This window comes from Chaetura pelagica, unplaced genomic scaffold (assembly GCF_000747805.2).
Source record: "Chaetura pelagica isolate M959 unplaced genomic scaffold, ChaPel_1.0 scaffold198, whole genome shotgun sequence".
NCBI lineage: Eukaryota > Metazoa > Chordata > Aves > Apodiformes > Apodidae > Chaetura > Chaetura pelagica.
In genome coordinates, this window is record NW_009954317.1 from 864451 (window position 1) to 881752 (window position 17302).

General features: G+C 36.3%; 1 protein-coding gene across 1 annotated transcript in view; it reads right to left on the reverse strand.

Annotated features, from left to right (window-relative positions):
• ARNTL2 (aryl hydrocarbon receptor nuclear translocator-like 2) overlaps positions 1-17302 on the reverse strand; it is a 34705-nt gene that overhangs the window by 5195 nt on the left and 12208 nt on the right. The window contains exons 5-14 of the mRNA XM_010004136.1: positions 15383-15540; positions 13339-13418; positions 11711-11803; positions 9773-9890; positions 8834-8977; positions 6920-7160; positions 5682-5788; positions 4954-5104; positions 3705-3760; positions 2818-2926 (exon numbers count right to left, since the gene is read on the reverse strand). Of these exons, the coding sequence (XP_010002438.1) occupies positions 2818-2926; positions 3705-3760; positions 4954-5104; positions 5682-5788; positions 6920-7160; positions 8834-8977; positions 9773-9890; positions 11711-11803; positions 13339-13418; positions 15383-15540 (1257 nt within the window). The remainder of the gene's footprint in view (positions 1-2817; positions 2927-3704; positions 3761-4953; positions 5105-5681; positions 5789-6919; positions 7161-8833; positions 8978-9772; positions 9891-11710; positions 11804-13338; positions 13419-15382; positions 15541-17302) is intronic.

A 17302-nucleotide genomic window follows, 5' to 3' on the forward strand; every position in this document is an offset into this window, starting at 1 on the left:
CAAGAATGCATTCACTCTTTCTTCATCCAGCAAATTTATTATTAATCTACTTAATAAACTGGTTCCCTTAAACTGAAATATGTAAGTCACATGGATGAGCATTTTCAGCTCATCTCAATCACGTCAGGTGATCTCAATCAAGAGCATCACATTGAGCTGACTGAAGCATCTAGAACAGGAGTCAAATTAAGCTCTTGGGTCATTCCTGGATATTAACAGTCAGAGATAAAAACTTTTACCAACTTACTTCAGTAAGAAAGCTATAAAAAGTGACTATCTTTCCCTCTATAGGTGGTGCAGGTGAGAGGACAGTAACAATGATATTACCAAAATACAACAACCCATCTTTGCTGCTGAGGATATCAATCCCTTATTTATTGCCAGTGCTTTTCCTCCTCCTTGGTGGATGATCCCAGCAATTTGCCAACATGCTGTGAGATGGATTTTTTGTTGTTGTTTGATGAAGCAATTTTTTCATCCCATCACAACAAAAGTATTTATTGTTTTATTCCTTTCATGGAAAATTAAGAAATCCCTGTGCAATTTGACTATTCTAGTAAAGGGATGTGAGTTCATCATTGGAAGGCAACTCCAAAATACTGGAAACAGAGTAAAACATCTACCACTGTCACTCATCACACTCTTAGGCTTTGGCCATGGTTTTTACTGATTCAGAAAATCAAATACTGTCTTGTAATGAAGAGACAGCCAAGAAGACAACAACACTGCAAACATATAATGTGTAATCCTGGACTCCAGCATGGATTTATGAAGAGGAAATTATATAACGAACCCGACAGCTTCAACAAGGAACTGACTAGCTCAATGGATGAGGAGACAGCATTGGATATTACCTACTTTGACTTCAGTAAAGCTTTTCAGTTACCCATAACATCCTCACAGACATGCTGATGAGTCAGACTACTACTGAAACAGCAGAAGCTAGCTATGCTATGGCATACTGATGTATGCACAAACTGGAGGACAAGAGGCTGGAGTGAAGCCCTGCAGAAAGAGATACGGGACTAGGGGGTGCGCTTTGGTTGATGGTAAATTCAATGCAAGTCAACAACGTGCCCTAGTGGCCAAAAGAGACACGGGCATGCAGGAGTGCTTTTAAGTACAGTATAGCTAACCAGTCAAAAGAAGAGATTAACCCGCTAGACTCAGAATTGGTGTTGCCTCACCTCTGGTACTGTGTGCAGTCTTGGCCTTCACAATACAAGAGGGATATAAAAATGTAAGACTCTGTCTAGAGGGCAAAAAAGATGGCGAAAGGACTAGAAAAAGCATGATGTAGGAGGAACAGCTGAGGATTCCAGGCTTGTTGAGCTTAGAGGAGAGTGAGCGTGACCTCACTGCTGTCTACAACTTCCCCAGGAAGGAGACGGGGAGGTGCTGATGTCTTCTCTCTGGTGTCCAGTGACAGGACATGGGGAATGGTTTAAAGCTGTATCAGGGGAAGATATTAGGAAAAAGACCTTCATTGAGATGATGGTCAAGCACTGGAACAAGCTCTCCACAGACGTGGTCATAACCAAAACCCCATCAGCGTTCAAGTCTTTGGAAAACACTCTTAGATACACAGTTTATCTTTTACATTGCCCTGTGCAGGCTCAGGAGTTGGACTTGATGGGTGCCTTCCAACTCAGGATATTCTATGATACAAAACTATTCCTTATATTGTTGCCAAAACTGGTGTACTTCTTCCTGGAAGATTTAATTTTCTGCTCCTCCAGGTCCAGTTGCAAAAATGCAAGCGGGAAGAACCACATGTGACTTAGGAACACCCTGCTCTACAGACATAAAAGATTTCTTTATATTCTTTTACCTGGAACTGGAAGAACTAAAGTCTGATGGACACCTTCATTATCTAAAGCTAATACCTAGATAACTTGTTCCATGCTTTTGAGATTATATTGCTGTTTTCCTAAATTTAACCCTAACACAAGTGGTTAGACTTTCTAATTAAACTCTAATTGCTAAAAGAGTTGTGACTGAAAATAGACTTTTTTGTGCATGTGCATCCCAAAGTCCTGGAATTAGCCAGCTCAGAGACTCTTTAAAAAGTGTTCTTAGACGACAAATGATGATACAGTGCAAACTGACAGTGTAATAACCTCTCTCTCTATAAGCAAGTCAGGCACCACTGTTGGTGCACAACACAAAAAATACAAAGGTATCTTCACATTAAATTAACATTTCTTCCTTTTGAATTCCTTGGGTATGCTGTGTACCTGCTAAAACCAGTTAGTTTTAAAATGGTCAGTCTTTAATTAACAATTTGAACCTTGCACAGATTCCCATTTGAAATGATGCAGTGAGGTTGTTTTTAATCTATGGCTGGGGTCTAGCACTTCAGTCTACATTCAGGATAATCAGAAAAGGGAGAAGAAAGGCTGTGAAAATGCTCCATTGGAGACTGTTTCAGGGAAAGTTTTCCTAGCAGAGCAATGCCATCAGATAAATACAAACACTACTCACAGACAACTGATTTTCCATTCCCAAATTATCTATCTACTCATTTAAACATCATGTGAAGAAGCTGCATCACAGTAACACTTTTAAAGTTGTAGTTAAATAATACTTTCATTAACAAAGGAAACTGCATGCCCAGAACAAAACTATTTATTAGCACCAGTGATTTGTTGTGCCATGCACAGACCTAACTTTAGGTATCTCATAGCGTCAATGTTCAAACTAAAAATATTTTATAGATATTACACAATAAAAAGGAAACCTGAACAACCTCCACATAATCATGTACAGCTCTATCTTTACTTAAAAGCCTAATGTATGATGTTAAGCATTTATTACCTTTGCAATTCTAATATTTCATTTGCAATTTCAGTTCCTATACTTCCAGCACCGAGAACTGTTCCAGAGGACATTCCAGGTACACTTACTAAAGACTGTTTTACGGCATCTACAGTTAAAAAAACAAAACAGAATAAAACCTTATGGTTACAGCCATTTCACTACAACAGCAAAAACCACTCACCTCAAGGATTAATTTTAAAAGTTTTTGTTCTCTCTCTTACTTTCAGAAATTAAATTCCTTAAAACACTAAGTCACAAAGGAGGGTGCTGTAATTCCTATTCGAAATATAAAGATAATAATATATTTGTGAAAGTCACTGATCTCCAGTAATGAAATTAGCTTTAATCATTACCATCTGCAGTCTCTCACAGACAATACAAAACATACAAGAAAAACAACCTTGAAGTTTTCACAAATTTTTGAACAATTTCAAAAGCAAAAATAAAAAAACACAGCGTAAGATGACAAAAGAGCATGTGGAAATCAGTCTATGCATAGCAGAAAAATATTAACAAAATATGTACCAAAATCATTATCATCCTCTATCCTGAGACAGTACAACTGCATTTCTTCGGAAAATCAGGCAAAATACTAATAGGGCCTGTGATAGAAGCATAATACTCTATCAACCAAAATCTTAGCTACAGTAAAAGCTACTAGAAGGAAAAGATATGCTATAAGCCCTTCTGATCACAGTTATCTGAATTATATCAATTAGGATGCTCTAAGAAACTTGAAATGATCACCAGAGTTAGCTTTAAAAAAGTTATCTTTCATTGTACAACAACCTAGAATAAAAAAAAAAATCTGGATTGAGTAAGTCTAAAATAGTAATGATTGATCCAGAAATGCACCCCTGACAACTGTAAGAAGCAATACTTGCCTTCTGCAGGCTGGGAACTGTAGTGGTCCTGTTCTTCAGCTGATTGGTTATGACCTCTGAGATTCAAATAAATTTAAAATTAAAAAAAGCATGTTTTTTAAAGGCAAAAGTGAGCATGTTTTATTTCAATAATACTTAACACAGAGTAAAAACTATCATACTCAAACTAATGAAAAAATGAGATACTCCTCACGTGTTTCAACGTTCAGTCCTTTCTACTGTTGTTTCCAAAGTACTGGGTGAAGTACTAATTTCTACTTATTCTCCAAATAAAGAAGAGAGGCCAATATAGTTGTCTGTGTTCCATGACAAGAGAACAAGGCTGCCACTTTTAGTCCTAGGAGGGAGACTGGTTAACCATAAACAACTGCTATAAGCACAGGTCAGTGACTATTTTCTGCCAGCAGCTGCTGCCTACCTTCCCTTCTCTAGACAGATGCAGAAGCCCGGATGTACAGGACAGGCAAAAGTGGCCTTTGGCTGTTGGGCAGCACAGGCTGTCTTAACTACTTTTTTCTGTCTTCTTGAACAAAAAGGACATGGGCAAAATAAGTGGGTGACATTGACTTAAGACATGAACCAGCTACAGAACGGGTAAAAGCCTCCCTTGACAATTTGGTTCAATGGTAATAAAATTCTCTCAGTCCCTTTCTCATAAACTCAGCTGTTGGCAAAGATTTGGAACAATCCAAATTACAGCTCCATTGCAAGGCATAGAGGATAAAAAGAAGAATTAAAACTAAAAAAGAAGAAGTAAAACTAAAAAATAATTAAACGCACACAATTACTGTCTATCTCACAGGCTTCTCCATTTGGAGAGTACCTTTTTGTCCTGCCTTGAATTTCTGTGATGTACAAATTACACTTCTCCACATTCTGACACATGGTAGGCAGGGTAGCACTTCAAATTAGGTCAACTAACACATGCAGTCTTGCAAAGCTCAGAAGGAAAAGCAGAACTAACTTGACATTTCTGTTTATTCATATCTACTACTTTCTTCCTTTAATAAGAAACCTTAACCTCTTTTTTCTCTTCCGGGAAAAGGCAGTTCTCAGAGTCACATCCACAACTTAAGCCTGAAAAAAATGGTAAATGCAAAAAAATGTTCTTCCAGGTTACTCAACCACTTTTTGTGCAGTGTTGATATTTTCTAGTCTTGTTCTGCTTCTTAAACAGGTTGCTTCCTGTTAATGTTAACTGTATGTAAGACATAAAATAACATGGGGATTCTTATAATGAGTTACTTACAATACCACAGTGTTGTTTGATACAATGTACTCCAGTTCTTTGGTCCACGGATTAATGAAACTAAACCACTGACTCTTTAAAGTAACAAAAGTCCCATCTTTTGCTCTAAATTTGTAGGAATTTGTAAATACTTTTTCTTTATTCTGCAACACTAGATAAGAAAGGAAAATTGTAATCACTATACTTATATTTAGGAAGATAAAGTTAAAAATAATCTGTTTTATAGCATCATAGAATCAAAATGATTTTGATGGCCAGAAATACAAGTCAAACGTCAGAACAACAGACAGGACAGAACCCCTACTAATATCAAGCTACAGTTTCAGCAATGTTATTAATCTTAAATTAAAGCCCAAGTACCAAATAGCCACAAACCACTAGTAGGGAGACTCCTGACTTGGTGAACTTTCATAACTGGTGTTTTTAACCACACGATTAGGCACATTTGTCCATCAGGACTCCTTCCTCATTCTTAGGAAGCAGGGTTGAAAGAAGCATTAGCATTATTCCCTTGAGATTAAAGCACTGAGCCAAGATACAAGGCAGCAGAAGTGTCTCCTTGCTTTTATTTTAAGCTTTCTGCAGGCATGTCTTAATGCAGACATGGAAAAGGACAATGCCAAGATTGTTTAGTTTTATTAATTCTCAGCCTCTGGTTTTTATTTGTATTGTTTTCACAGCTGTTACATGTAGTTGTATGTAGTCTGGGAGGACGAATGATTCTGTACCTTCTTTATGTTTTTCAGCTAGATGATTGTGATCATCTTGATGGCAGTACTCGTAACAAGACGTTCCTAGTAGCTCTTGTGGTAGATACCCTAAAATTGCTGTTGCACTGTTAGAAATAAAAACATGAACTACAGCAGATGCAAACAATCGCAAAGTCTGTTTTCTTCAGTATCAGATAAAGCAGAAAATTAATATTTAGAATAAATAAAAATGCTTCCATTCATGTTTGGGAAAAAGATATAGCATTAGTATAGCTCTAAAGCAAAAGGAAATATAATTCCCTGTGAATTATCCATTTGCCATTAATAGTAACTCAAAGACAAAATAATAGTGTTTAAACATGCAAGCCACGGGTACACAGAAAATATCTGCCCCACTCCTGTTGTAGCCCTGTGCTGGTGGGGCCTCGCTGGCTGCTGGCTGGTAGCACCAGCTGCAGAAGTATGTAGCAAAGCTGTGACTGGGGGATTGTGAACATGGGCTGGTCTGACTGTCCCTGTTGAAAGTGTCTGTGCTGTCTGGACCAGGCGCTTCCACCCACAGTGGAATCATTAACTCTTCCCATTATCCAGTCAGGGTACTGGTCACATGTAGTGAGTCATTTAAAGACACTAGAAGTTGAATTTTCCTCTGCCACTTGCTGGAAAAGGTTTAAACTGACACTTCTAGATGAAACACACAATGACTGAAAGCAATACAAAGCTTCCAGTGACAATAATGAAATTCAAAATGCAAACTGTAACTCGGTCTATACAAGAAATAAAAGTCTATTTTGGAAGTTCAGAAAATAGAAACTGAGCTTTCACTTGTAGTGAAATAATCCAGCACCTCATTTAGATAGAATATATTTGTTCCAAATAGTAAAATTTTAAGAAGTAATAACTTTTGGTTAAGTGTTTATTACTCAAGTCATACGCATAGCTAGGAAGCTCTAACTTGAGATTTCTCTTGATGAATAAATAAGTATATAAAGGCATTTTCCAACATAGTTTAATCTTCCCAGCTCACCTTTTCCTACAGGACAATACACTTACTTTTATATATCATGTTTTATGTTTGACCAAAAAAAAAACCCAAAGCCCGAGTACTTACAGATTCAGAATGAACTGCTTCCTGTATACAGCACCTAGAAATCCTATCCTGCTTGAGAAATTAGTTTGACAGACAGTATTGAAAATTTAACTAGTGGTGTAATTTTCATTTTCTTTTCATAAAAAAACCAAAACAAAACACTTACCGCTGATCCACATAAACAAATTTTCCATCCATGGCAAATCGTGTCACAAATTCTGTTGCTTTGACTTTTATCTCTCCGCTCTTTTGTGGAACAATATAAGGGTGTAACCTCCCAATTGCAACAAGACAGTTAAAGTTACTACTGTCCTTTTCTACATCATTTTCCTCTTCTACTCCCACCTCATTAGGAGGCCAGTTCTTCATATACCCAGTACAGTGAATGGTACAGTATTTTCTGTGATCTATTAAAAAGAAATTCAATAAGAAGCAGTTATGGTCAAAAAGTAAACCTAATCACGTTTTAAATTTCATTCATCATTAGACTAGCAACTACATTTTATGATTACCTACAATAACTGTACAAGGCTACAGATAATTTTATGGAGCATTTTTAAACTTTTTTTTGTACTACTTAACTTTGGCTTACCTTAACCCTATGTAAGAGTTAGCAAGATAAGTTATATGTGTTGGCAGCTCAAAAACAGTCTCACGGATAAAAAAAGTGAACAGTCTGGTAACCCACAGATTACTTTCTTTTTAGATGTTTTCATATGTATTGTAAATTAAAATAAATTGGAGAGGCACTCCATAGCTTCCAAATGCCTTTTGTTAACACAAGGATCTTAACATATGTTTAGTGTAAAAGCCAAAAGAATTAGTTGAGAGAACAATCCAAAACAACCCAGCTTCTTTTCTATTTATCTTGAAAACCCTGAAATCCTCAATTTTCTGGGAACACAAATATTCTAAGTCTTAAATTACAGAATAGCCTGTAATTAATTCCTACGGCTGGTAAACTTTTTGCTACCTATCTAACAAGCAAACACCCTCATATGCATCAAGATAAAGAGATGACATACTGTGTCTTACAGTAATCACAAACCTGTCAAAGTATTCTTGATATCTGTATTCTGAACAAATTAAGCTTTACACAGATTTGACTGCATTAATACTATCAACTGCAGAAAATATGTATCAAGTCTGTAAAATGAAAAAAGAAGTTATCCTGCTGTGACTTTGTCACCATTTCTCAGTTTTTCAAGGTGCCTTTCCTCAATGCTGCTTCCTGAGAACCACTTACACAAGTTAAATTCAGATCTAACCAAGCTAGCTGGCACATCAAGGGAAAATGAATTCTATTTACTTACAATGGTAGATCTGTTTTTAAATTGACTATTGTACGGTGTAGCTCAACAGTAACAGGATACATTGAAAAACAAAAGTAGGAACATTTCTTCAGGGTCAAACAATTTCAGCAGACCTTTGCAAAAATCAATACTAAGGTATAAAGTAAAAGCTGGAAATTACATTTTAAAAGATCCATTAACTGAAAACTTGGCAAGAGTACACTGCTGTACAGGCATCACAAAATACGGAGTAAATTAAAATTACTGGAAGAATGAATGGAATTACACCGATAAATTAACTTTACTATTAAAAGCCAAAAAAAACCCCAAAACAGTCAGAAAAATTAATACTTTTTAAGTACACACAACACAAAGTAAGTCAGAAAAAGAAGTTGGTTTACTTGCTTTTTTTTTTCCTTCAAAACAGTAGATTTTGCAGGCCTTATTCACAGTAATCTTCAAGACAGGTTATTTAGTTTCATTCTTCTGATCTGCTCCAGTGCTTTCAAAAATTTCCCTGAGAGTTCTAAAATTTGACTACAACAGACCACGGGCTCCTAAACAGCTACTGTAACTCATTCCTCTCTCCCCCTTTTCCGGAGTGAATAGGGAGGAGAAAGAGTACAATTAGACTGTTTTTCAAAACATGTCTCCAGTATGTATTTACACTTTTCTACAGCTACTTCGCAAAGCAAGTAATAACTACAAGGGTCACAATACTGACTGAGAATTTAAATATCACAGGTTTCAAGACAGAAAGCCCCCACTGCAACTAGACTGTTTGATACCTTTCTTCTTTGGGTTGGGCAAGCACTCCTTTTCTTCTTTGACTGTGGTCCTACTACATTTTATCCGACAGAAGAAGGAACGTCGAGCACCAGAATTCAGTCGAGCTGGTCCAGCTTGAAAATCTGTATGTACTTGCAAGCCAGCTTACAAAAATTTAGTAAAGTAGTTAAAAAACAAAAATCAAACAATAAAACTTCAGAACACAAGGCCTTTTCTTCCTTTTAGGTTCCAGCTTGTTCTCCTCACTGTTTAGTTGATTAAATTTTGTCCTTAAAACTAAAAATGGAAAGTCTATTATCTTAAATAGGGCAAAAATAATTTGACTGTCACACAGATTCCAACATTAAAAAGAACTACCATACCACTTTTAAACAATTCTTAATATTTTGAAATGTATTTTAATAAATAAGTTTTTTAAGTTTTCAGCTTCTATTTGGTACAAGGAAGAACTGCAAGGATGCTTCTAAAAGCCCAATATAAAGTAGTGATCAGCTGCATAGTACATAAGGCTTTCCATATTAGAAATAACTGTAAAGAAAGTAAAATTTGGTTAAATTCGGATTGACACTTAGCATTTTCAGAGAAGACAGGGATTCTTGATATTGAAGTATTTTATCCCATGTTCGACTACATCAGGTCTTTTGTATTGATACAAGAAAAAAAGTAGTACGCCTGGTAGGAAGAACATCAGACCACACCTTGGTAAATGTTTAACAGTGCAAATTTCAGTCATTATCTAAAAGAAATTCTTTTCTGGGCTAGCTTTTAAACTGTAAGTGCATTCTAAGCAACAGATAGGCATTCAAATATGTCTGGTTCATAGGAATTATACCTCAAGCTTGCACATCCACATGCATATGAACACGTATGTCCTGCATAGTAACTAAATTCATTAACATTTCTTTAAACAGCCTGAGCACATTCAAATATGGACTTACTTCTCCCATCCACGAGCTTCTCCCTAGGAGAGACATCTGAAGAAGAAAGTTGCTCCTTAACTTTTGCAACATCTTTCGGATGCAAATAATCAAACAAACTTTGTCCAATTAAACTGGCCTATTTAGTAAGAAAAAAAGAACGTCAAAAATAAAAACAAATAAGGACCACATTGTTTTAGAACAAGATCTCATACATATTACTTATCTCAGAAAAGCAACTTTCTACACCATTAAAAAAAAAGATCAAGCACCACTGTTGCTCTAAACAACAATATTCTGTTCCACATTCAATTATTTTATTTTTATAAAAATGGGGTGGATGAAACAATAAGGTGGTAGGGAAACAGGAAGAAACATTCTTGCTACCTAAGGACTTTAGAGCTCTAGTCCAGTTGGACCAAACTGCACCACTGAACCAGGGCTTGCCTAGAAGCAGGGGTGAGCTCACTTCAGCACTCCTCCACGGGGGATATTTACAGGAACCTCTCCAGCTGGGATCCATTCAACCTGCTGCCTGCTAATCCAAAGTAACTGGTCTGTTGCACTGCTGTAAGCAGCACTAGTTTTGGAAAAGGAAAGACTTCTCACATAATTGTTTTAGGTTTTCATTGTTTTTTGTTTTTTTTTATCGCTTACCTTCACCACAGCAGGTCAAATAAATAGGTAGAAAGGAGCTGTGTTGACAAGCAACATTCTAGATTCAAATTGCAGCTCATTTTGGTCTTATGCCTTTTCCTATATGATCACTGTACGCATAAATAGAAGCACTTTTCCAATAATCCAGTCAGAAGTGGATTTAATGAAAAGCTTCCAAGAAACCAGGGTAAACATAAAGCCTTTCATTTGCACAGTCCTCATCTAACCCTAATGCAAAGGCAAAATGCTGAGTGCCACTGAGAAAGACTAATAGCAGCATTGTCAAAATATACAGGTGTAACAAATAGATTATGCTGCAGCATAGGACCCATAACCTTGAACGATTCCCAGATAAGTTACTAAGTTCATAGTTTAAGTTAGTCACATTTTCTGAACCTCTTTGGCTGGAACAGAGAAGATCTTATGGGTCTGGAAGTAGGAACTCCAAGAAGTACTTTAGTCCTTAAATGAATCCAGTGTAGAACTTTAAAAAGAAATAAAAATCAGCTTTATGCTTGTTCCCTTAAGGCGATTAATTTAATTTTCATTTTAAAAGATATCGTTCTGAGTTCAGGTTTTTTTCCATTATTAAAAAAATAACCTATAAAATAAGTGTCCAGATCGGTTAAACATCCGTTCTGAAGAAAATTAATACAGCACAAATGGCTTCCAAGTCACAGAAGTAGACAGATGGAACCATTAACTGGTTTAGCCTCTGTTTTTGGAACAGAAGTCATACATAAGCAAAGCAGTTATCATGCTTTGATTACTTGTGGTAATTGTCCATGATCCTAAATGTCAACTAATGGAAGGTACTTATATTTTTCCTATTTCTCTTATCCTACAAGCTCAGCTGACTCACACTATCTCAGTTTCCTTCAAGTATATATAGTTATGTAGTGCATCTGAGCATAAACGCATCACCACAAAAAGCTTTAATTAACACTGCTGAACTACCAGTTTTCCTTGGCCTAAAAAACCCTCAAAAATCACTTTATCATTTAAAAGAAAACCTGTTGGAGATAGAAATTAGGACAACTTGAAATAATCCCTCTCAGACAAGCAGTTTTCTTAAAGACGATCAACTGAAATCTGGTGTCACTACTCAGGTGAGGAGCACTGACTGTACTTGCAAATATTTCATTCCAGAATATACAGCTTTACTCTGAAAGAAGTTAAATCAAAGAAATTCCAGGAAATCACAAGGACTGTTTTTTAATAACATACAATAAAATGTAAAAGTTTAAAAACTTATATGAAAATGCAAGGTAAAAGCAAACCAAGAAAGAAAATTATAACCACCTGATCATAATTAAGTATTTTGCAAACTGATTCTGAGACAAACAGAATTTTTCCTCTGTTGCATCCAACAACAAACAGGAATCCATCTGCAGCCTGAAAATATACAGATAATAGCTTAAAAACATACAATTAAAATATACAATTAATATTGATTACTACAAGGAAGCCCATTTTTAAACCTGATTTTTTACAATTAATTTATAAATCACACCAAAAAACAATTAAGATTGCCAGGAGCAAATCGGGTCTTAAACTACAGATAGCTAAAGTTTCTTAAACACAGCTTTGGGAAAAGAGGCAGCCAGATGCAAAACAGTTTAACTTGGGAGTCATGTTACAGATCTTGGCAAAGTCTGTTACTGCAGGAAAAAAACAGAAGAAAATAACTGGAAATGAGAAAGGGTATATGATGAAGTGTGAAAACAAGATGATCTTTCTTCTTGCAGGTGCTATTTTTGGATGTTCTTTGAAGTACATTCTTAAGAATTTAAATGAAGGAAAGCAAGTATATTTATCACAGAATCACAGAATCCTAGGGGTTGGAAGGGACCTCGAAAGATCACCCAGTCCAACCCACCTGCCAGAGCAGGGTCACCCAGAGCACATTACACAGGAACTTGTCCAGGCTGGTTTTGAATGTCTCCAGTGAAGGAGACTCCACAGCCTCTCTGGGCAGCCTGTTCCAGGGCTCTGTCACTCTCACAGGAAAGAAGTTCTTCCTGATATTCACATGGAAACTCCTATGCTCCAGTATGCATCCATTGCCCCTTGTCCTATCACTGGACATCACTGAAAAAAGCCTGGCTCCATCCTCCTGACACTCACCCTTTACATATTTGTAAACATTGATGAGGTTGCCCCTCAGTCTCCTTTTCTCCAAGCTCAAGAGATGCAGCTCCCTTAGCCTTTCCTCATCAGGGAGATGTTCCACTCCCTTCATCATCTTTGTGGCTCTGCACTGGACTCTTTCGAGCAGTTCCCTGTCCTTCTGGAACTGAGGGGCCCAGAACTGGATACAATATTCCAGATGCAGCCTCACCAAGACAGAATAGAGGGGGAGGAGAACCTCTCTTGACCGACTAACCACCCCCTTTCTAATGCACCCCAGGATGCCATTGGCCTTCCTAGCCACAAGGGCACACTGCTGGCTCATGGTCATCCTCCTGTCCACCAGGACCCCCAGGTCCCTTTCTCCTACACTGCTCTCCAGCAGGTCAGCCCCCAACCTGTACTGGTACGTGGGGTTGTTCTTCCCCAGATGCAAGACTCTACACTTGCTCTTGTGGAATTTATGAGTAATTAAAAGCATTCTCCATACTTGCATGCAGATGTCAATATCAACATTTAATATTACTTCCTTTAATACAATTATTATGTAATTAATATCATGTTAGATACCCAGATTGTATACAGCTTGATTACCCCTTGAAGGACCGCTGTCTGCCACGCCAAGAGATGATGAAAAAGCCTGTAGAGTGGACAAAGCTCATACAGCAGTACTTACCAAATACATCAAAGCACTTGCTTGAAGAAAAAGATGGGGGCGAAAAGCACTCTCCAACTAAAACCTCAAGTTAACAGCAAGCTTTAATAAGGACATATTTAAGTAAGAGTTTCTTGACACTTACCCTAAGGATTAACTGTCGGAGCTCATCATCCTTTAAAAATGCAGGTTTATACCGGACTTCTGTATAGGAGCTAGTGGAACCTGGAAAATAGATTAATTGTAGATATAATGTCAACAGTTACATTTTAGATTTACTTTCAACAGTATTTGCAACCACAATAGCTAAATAAAATAAAAAACTAAAAATTCTACAAATATTTTTAAAAAAACAAACCTCAAACATATGCTGGTAATGAATATGGACACGCAACCAGATTTTTCTTGCCCCTTATTTAGCACAAAGCAAGGAAACTTCTGTTCAAGTATCTTTAATGTACTGCTAGAGAAATGGTATAATAAGAACTGAATTCTCCAGAAACATTTCATAAGTTTATTTCAGAATCCTTAACATTTGTGGAATCTGAATAATTCCAGTGTTATCAATAGCCTTTTGGCATGAAAGTAGTACTTCATTAGTACTAGATATCCATTAATCCAAACCCCTCTATTGTAGTTAAATTGCATCTCTCACTACATGAAGTGAAACTGACTCACTGCATGTACTGTTCTAGCACCCATTGCAAGTACTCTAAAATAATTTTTAGCCATTAGAAATATTTCCATAACTTTTATCTAGATATTTTTGGGGTAAATAGTCATAGAACTTTCCAGTAAATTTCAGCATTTACTAGAATTCCACATAATATCTTGTTTTTTCTTAAAACATCTGTTTTGAAGAACATGTAACAACTGTGCTGGATGAGTGCAGTTTACACATCCTATTGTTAAAATACAAATGTTTGAGCTGAAGATTTCTGGCAGATGCCTGTTTAAACTGCAGGTGCAATTACTGTCCTGCTCTTGTGTCACATTATTTCTTTATGTAAAATTCTCACCCTGTTAGGGCTAACAGGCCTCTAGAAATCACTTCCAACCTAAATTATTCTGATTCTGTTACTGTCAAGCTAGTAGTGTATTTCACTTCCTACACTTCTTTGACCTAAGCCTAATGGGGTTTTTATTAAGGTATGTTTATTAATAATTTTTTTCGCAATGCACATAAATTTTGATCTTTGCTTACTATTGACCAAATTACTATTCTAAAACAGTGCTGTCAAAAAAACCTGAAAACTTGTGTGCTACTGATAGACCATGTGATATGCAACTTGTATTGGATACAATTCTTTTAGGGGAGAAAAAAAAAAACAAACTAGCAATAGCAAAAGAGGAGGAAGGAACATATCCTGGTTTGATCCCAAAATTAGCCATTCACTGAGATTCATGATTACTGTTCTTGCAAGCAAAATATCAAGTTTGAAAGATTATTATATCCAAATGTAATTTTTAGTTTAGTTTTATGCAACTGGTTTTGGTCTTATGAAGGTACACTGTAAAAGACTTAAATCTATCACTTAAGTGAGTTCTCTGTGCTCCCTGCCAGTGCAACTACTTACATAATTTTCTTTGGTCAAGCATTTTTTAAATGGCCATTTTCCATGATGTCATAAATTTTGAAGTCAACAGCTAAATACGAAATTCTAATATGGAGAACAAAGGGTTGGTGCAGCCACAAACATGGTAACAAAAAAAGGAGTATGAAGACCATTTGCTTCTTTATTGGCAGTAGCTGTTAGCATCAGTACAGTACCACAGAAACAGTACTGTTACAGAAAGTAGGATGGAAAGTGAAGACCTCAGAAAACAAATTTTTGATTCGGGGGTTGGAAAATAATGAAAGAGACTTGCTTGGTCATTGTAATTTTTAAAAAAAGAGTGACTTGATTGCAATACCCTGAGCAGATACAAAATATCAGACACTGAAGGGTGGCTTTTTTCAGCTATACTAAGCAAAAAGAATAAATGAAGTTCTGGAAGCTACAAACATGAAAATTTAAATGAAGGTCACACTCGGAATTGAACTCAGCAAGGAAAAGTAAATTAAATTACTTTTGATTTATTTAGCATCAAAGAAGATACACATTATCTTCTTGTAGAAGATCTTCATAGTACGTAGAAGATACATCTGATATAACACAGACTTTCAGATTTATTTTCCTTAAACCCACCTTTTAAAGATTTTAAGTGTTGCACAGCCATCCGTAACACTGTAAGTTTGTCTAGCTTTCGTGCCATGGGATTGCACTGAGGTATCATAGCAGACAGTTCCTCTATCAAATTATTCATTTTGTCTCTTCTTCGTTTCTCTGTTTGACTGTGAGCCTCTCTAAGATATAAAAAAAATAAAAAATTTAAAGAGAGATGTACAACCATGATCTTCCCCATACTATTAATCAATTACATTTTGGGAATGCAACATATCAGAAGAAGTACTACTGCACTGAAACAGTCTTTCATATGCTACATATTTGTTCAAGTGAACTGGATTCACTTGAACAAAGCAGAAATGGTCACAATAATGATGTGAAATACTGAGGCGAAAAAACATCTCAAGCAACAACTTGATGATATGTGGCAATAACAAGAGGCTATAAAGACTTCTAAAAGTTAAATTCTTTTTGTGACCCTTCATGTCCAAGTGAATACCTTACAGTATACCAGAGAACTTCTGATGTCATTAGTAATCACTGGGAGACATTTCGACTCCCTGCCTCCATCGCTACCTGGCCTGTGTAACTAAGATGGGGAATTCATTCAGCTACCTTTTTTTAAAAAAACAAAAACAAAAACAAAAAACCAGCCCTTCTAAGGCACATGACACTACAATTCATGAATATGTTGGTATCTCAGGCCTTCCTCCCTCCCTCCCTTCCTCTCTCCCTTAGCATGTTAGCTTTTCTAGCTGAGTACCTTCCCTCTAACACCCTCCAGCAGATCAAGAAAACTTTAATTCATTCTATTCCCTCCTTACCCAGAAGACAACCTAGCCACTCAATTAAAATGAAGATAATTTTCCTTTCTGATTGAGACCAGACATAATGGTAGTTAATCAAACTAAGGAACAGCATGTTTTGGTTAACTTATCTCCAAAACTCTTCCTCTTAGGCATACTGTAACAGAAAAGATTAAAGGTAATAAAGTTAACTGTGCCTGGCCTGTTGAGAAAGAACAAACTACAGTTTTAAAAGCATACTCTTCTATTTTCCCAAAACAGAAATGCCCTCTCAACACAAATAATTCTGGCTCGTTCATCCATGCAGTTAGCTTTTCTCTCTCTAAAGCCTTTTTTAAAATGAAATTTTATCAACTCTGCAGATTCACTCAACTCTTTGTTTGTGTCAGGTAGGAGGAGTCAAGTAATGTATTGCGTATGTTCTTTGAACTGTGAGCCTCAGGAAGACACATACCAACACTTGGGGAAAAAGAGCAATCTTCCATATCCGTAAGTGTCAATAAAAAGTTAGAGAAACCTGAATAGGTGGATGCAGAAGTTCAGATAAATGGATAATTCAAGAAGTCTGCTGTTACATTCTTCAGTTATAAAGAGGAAGGGAAAAAAGCAAGTTCCCCAATAGGCTTGCAACAAGAAACACTGGAGGGAGATAACTGTTAAGCAAACATTCCAAGTATCTTCAAATTATTTTTTCCTCCAATTAATGAACCAAAACTTAAGATAAAAATACCTGCAACATTAAAGTTATTAAAGCAATGTACAAAACAGAATCTTGTAGAGCAATCTGGGACACTCAGTAAAGGAAAATTACTTTTGGAGTTAAAAATATCTACTATATTTTGAAACACCACTTCTATTTAATTTAAATTACAAGCACACTTCATAATGATTATACTGTATAAATAATGTTTGTGGCAGCAGAGTGGGTTATGTATTTCTGCTTTGACATCTCTGCTCATACAAATAAATTTTTTTAAAACAACTTTATTAAACAACTCTAGTCTTACTAAGAGGCTTGTCTATAGTTTAAAGCACTTTCTGGATGAATCATGAATGCATTCAGTCACACAGCATTTCAAATCTTACAAGTGCTTTATGTTAATTTCCATTTGGATTCAGGTAAGATGTGAATTTG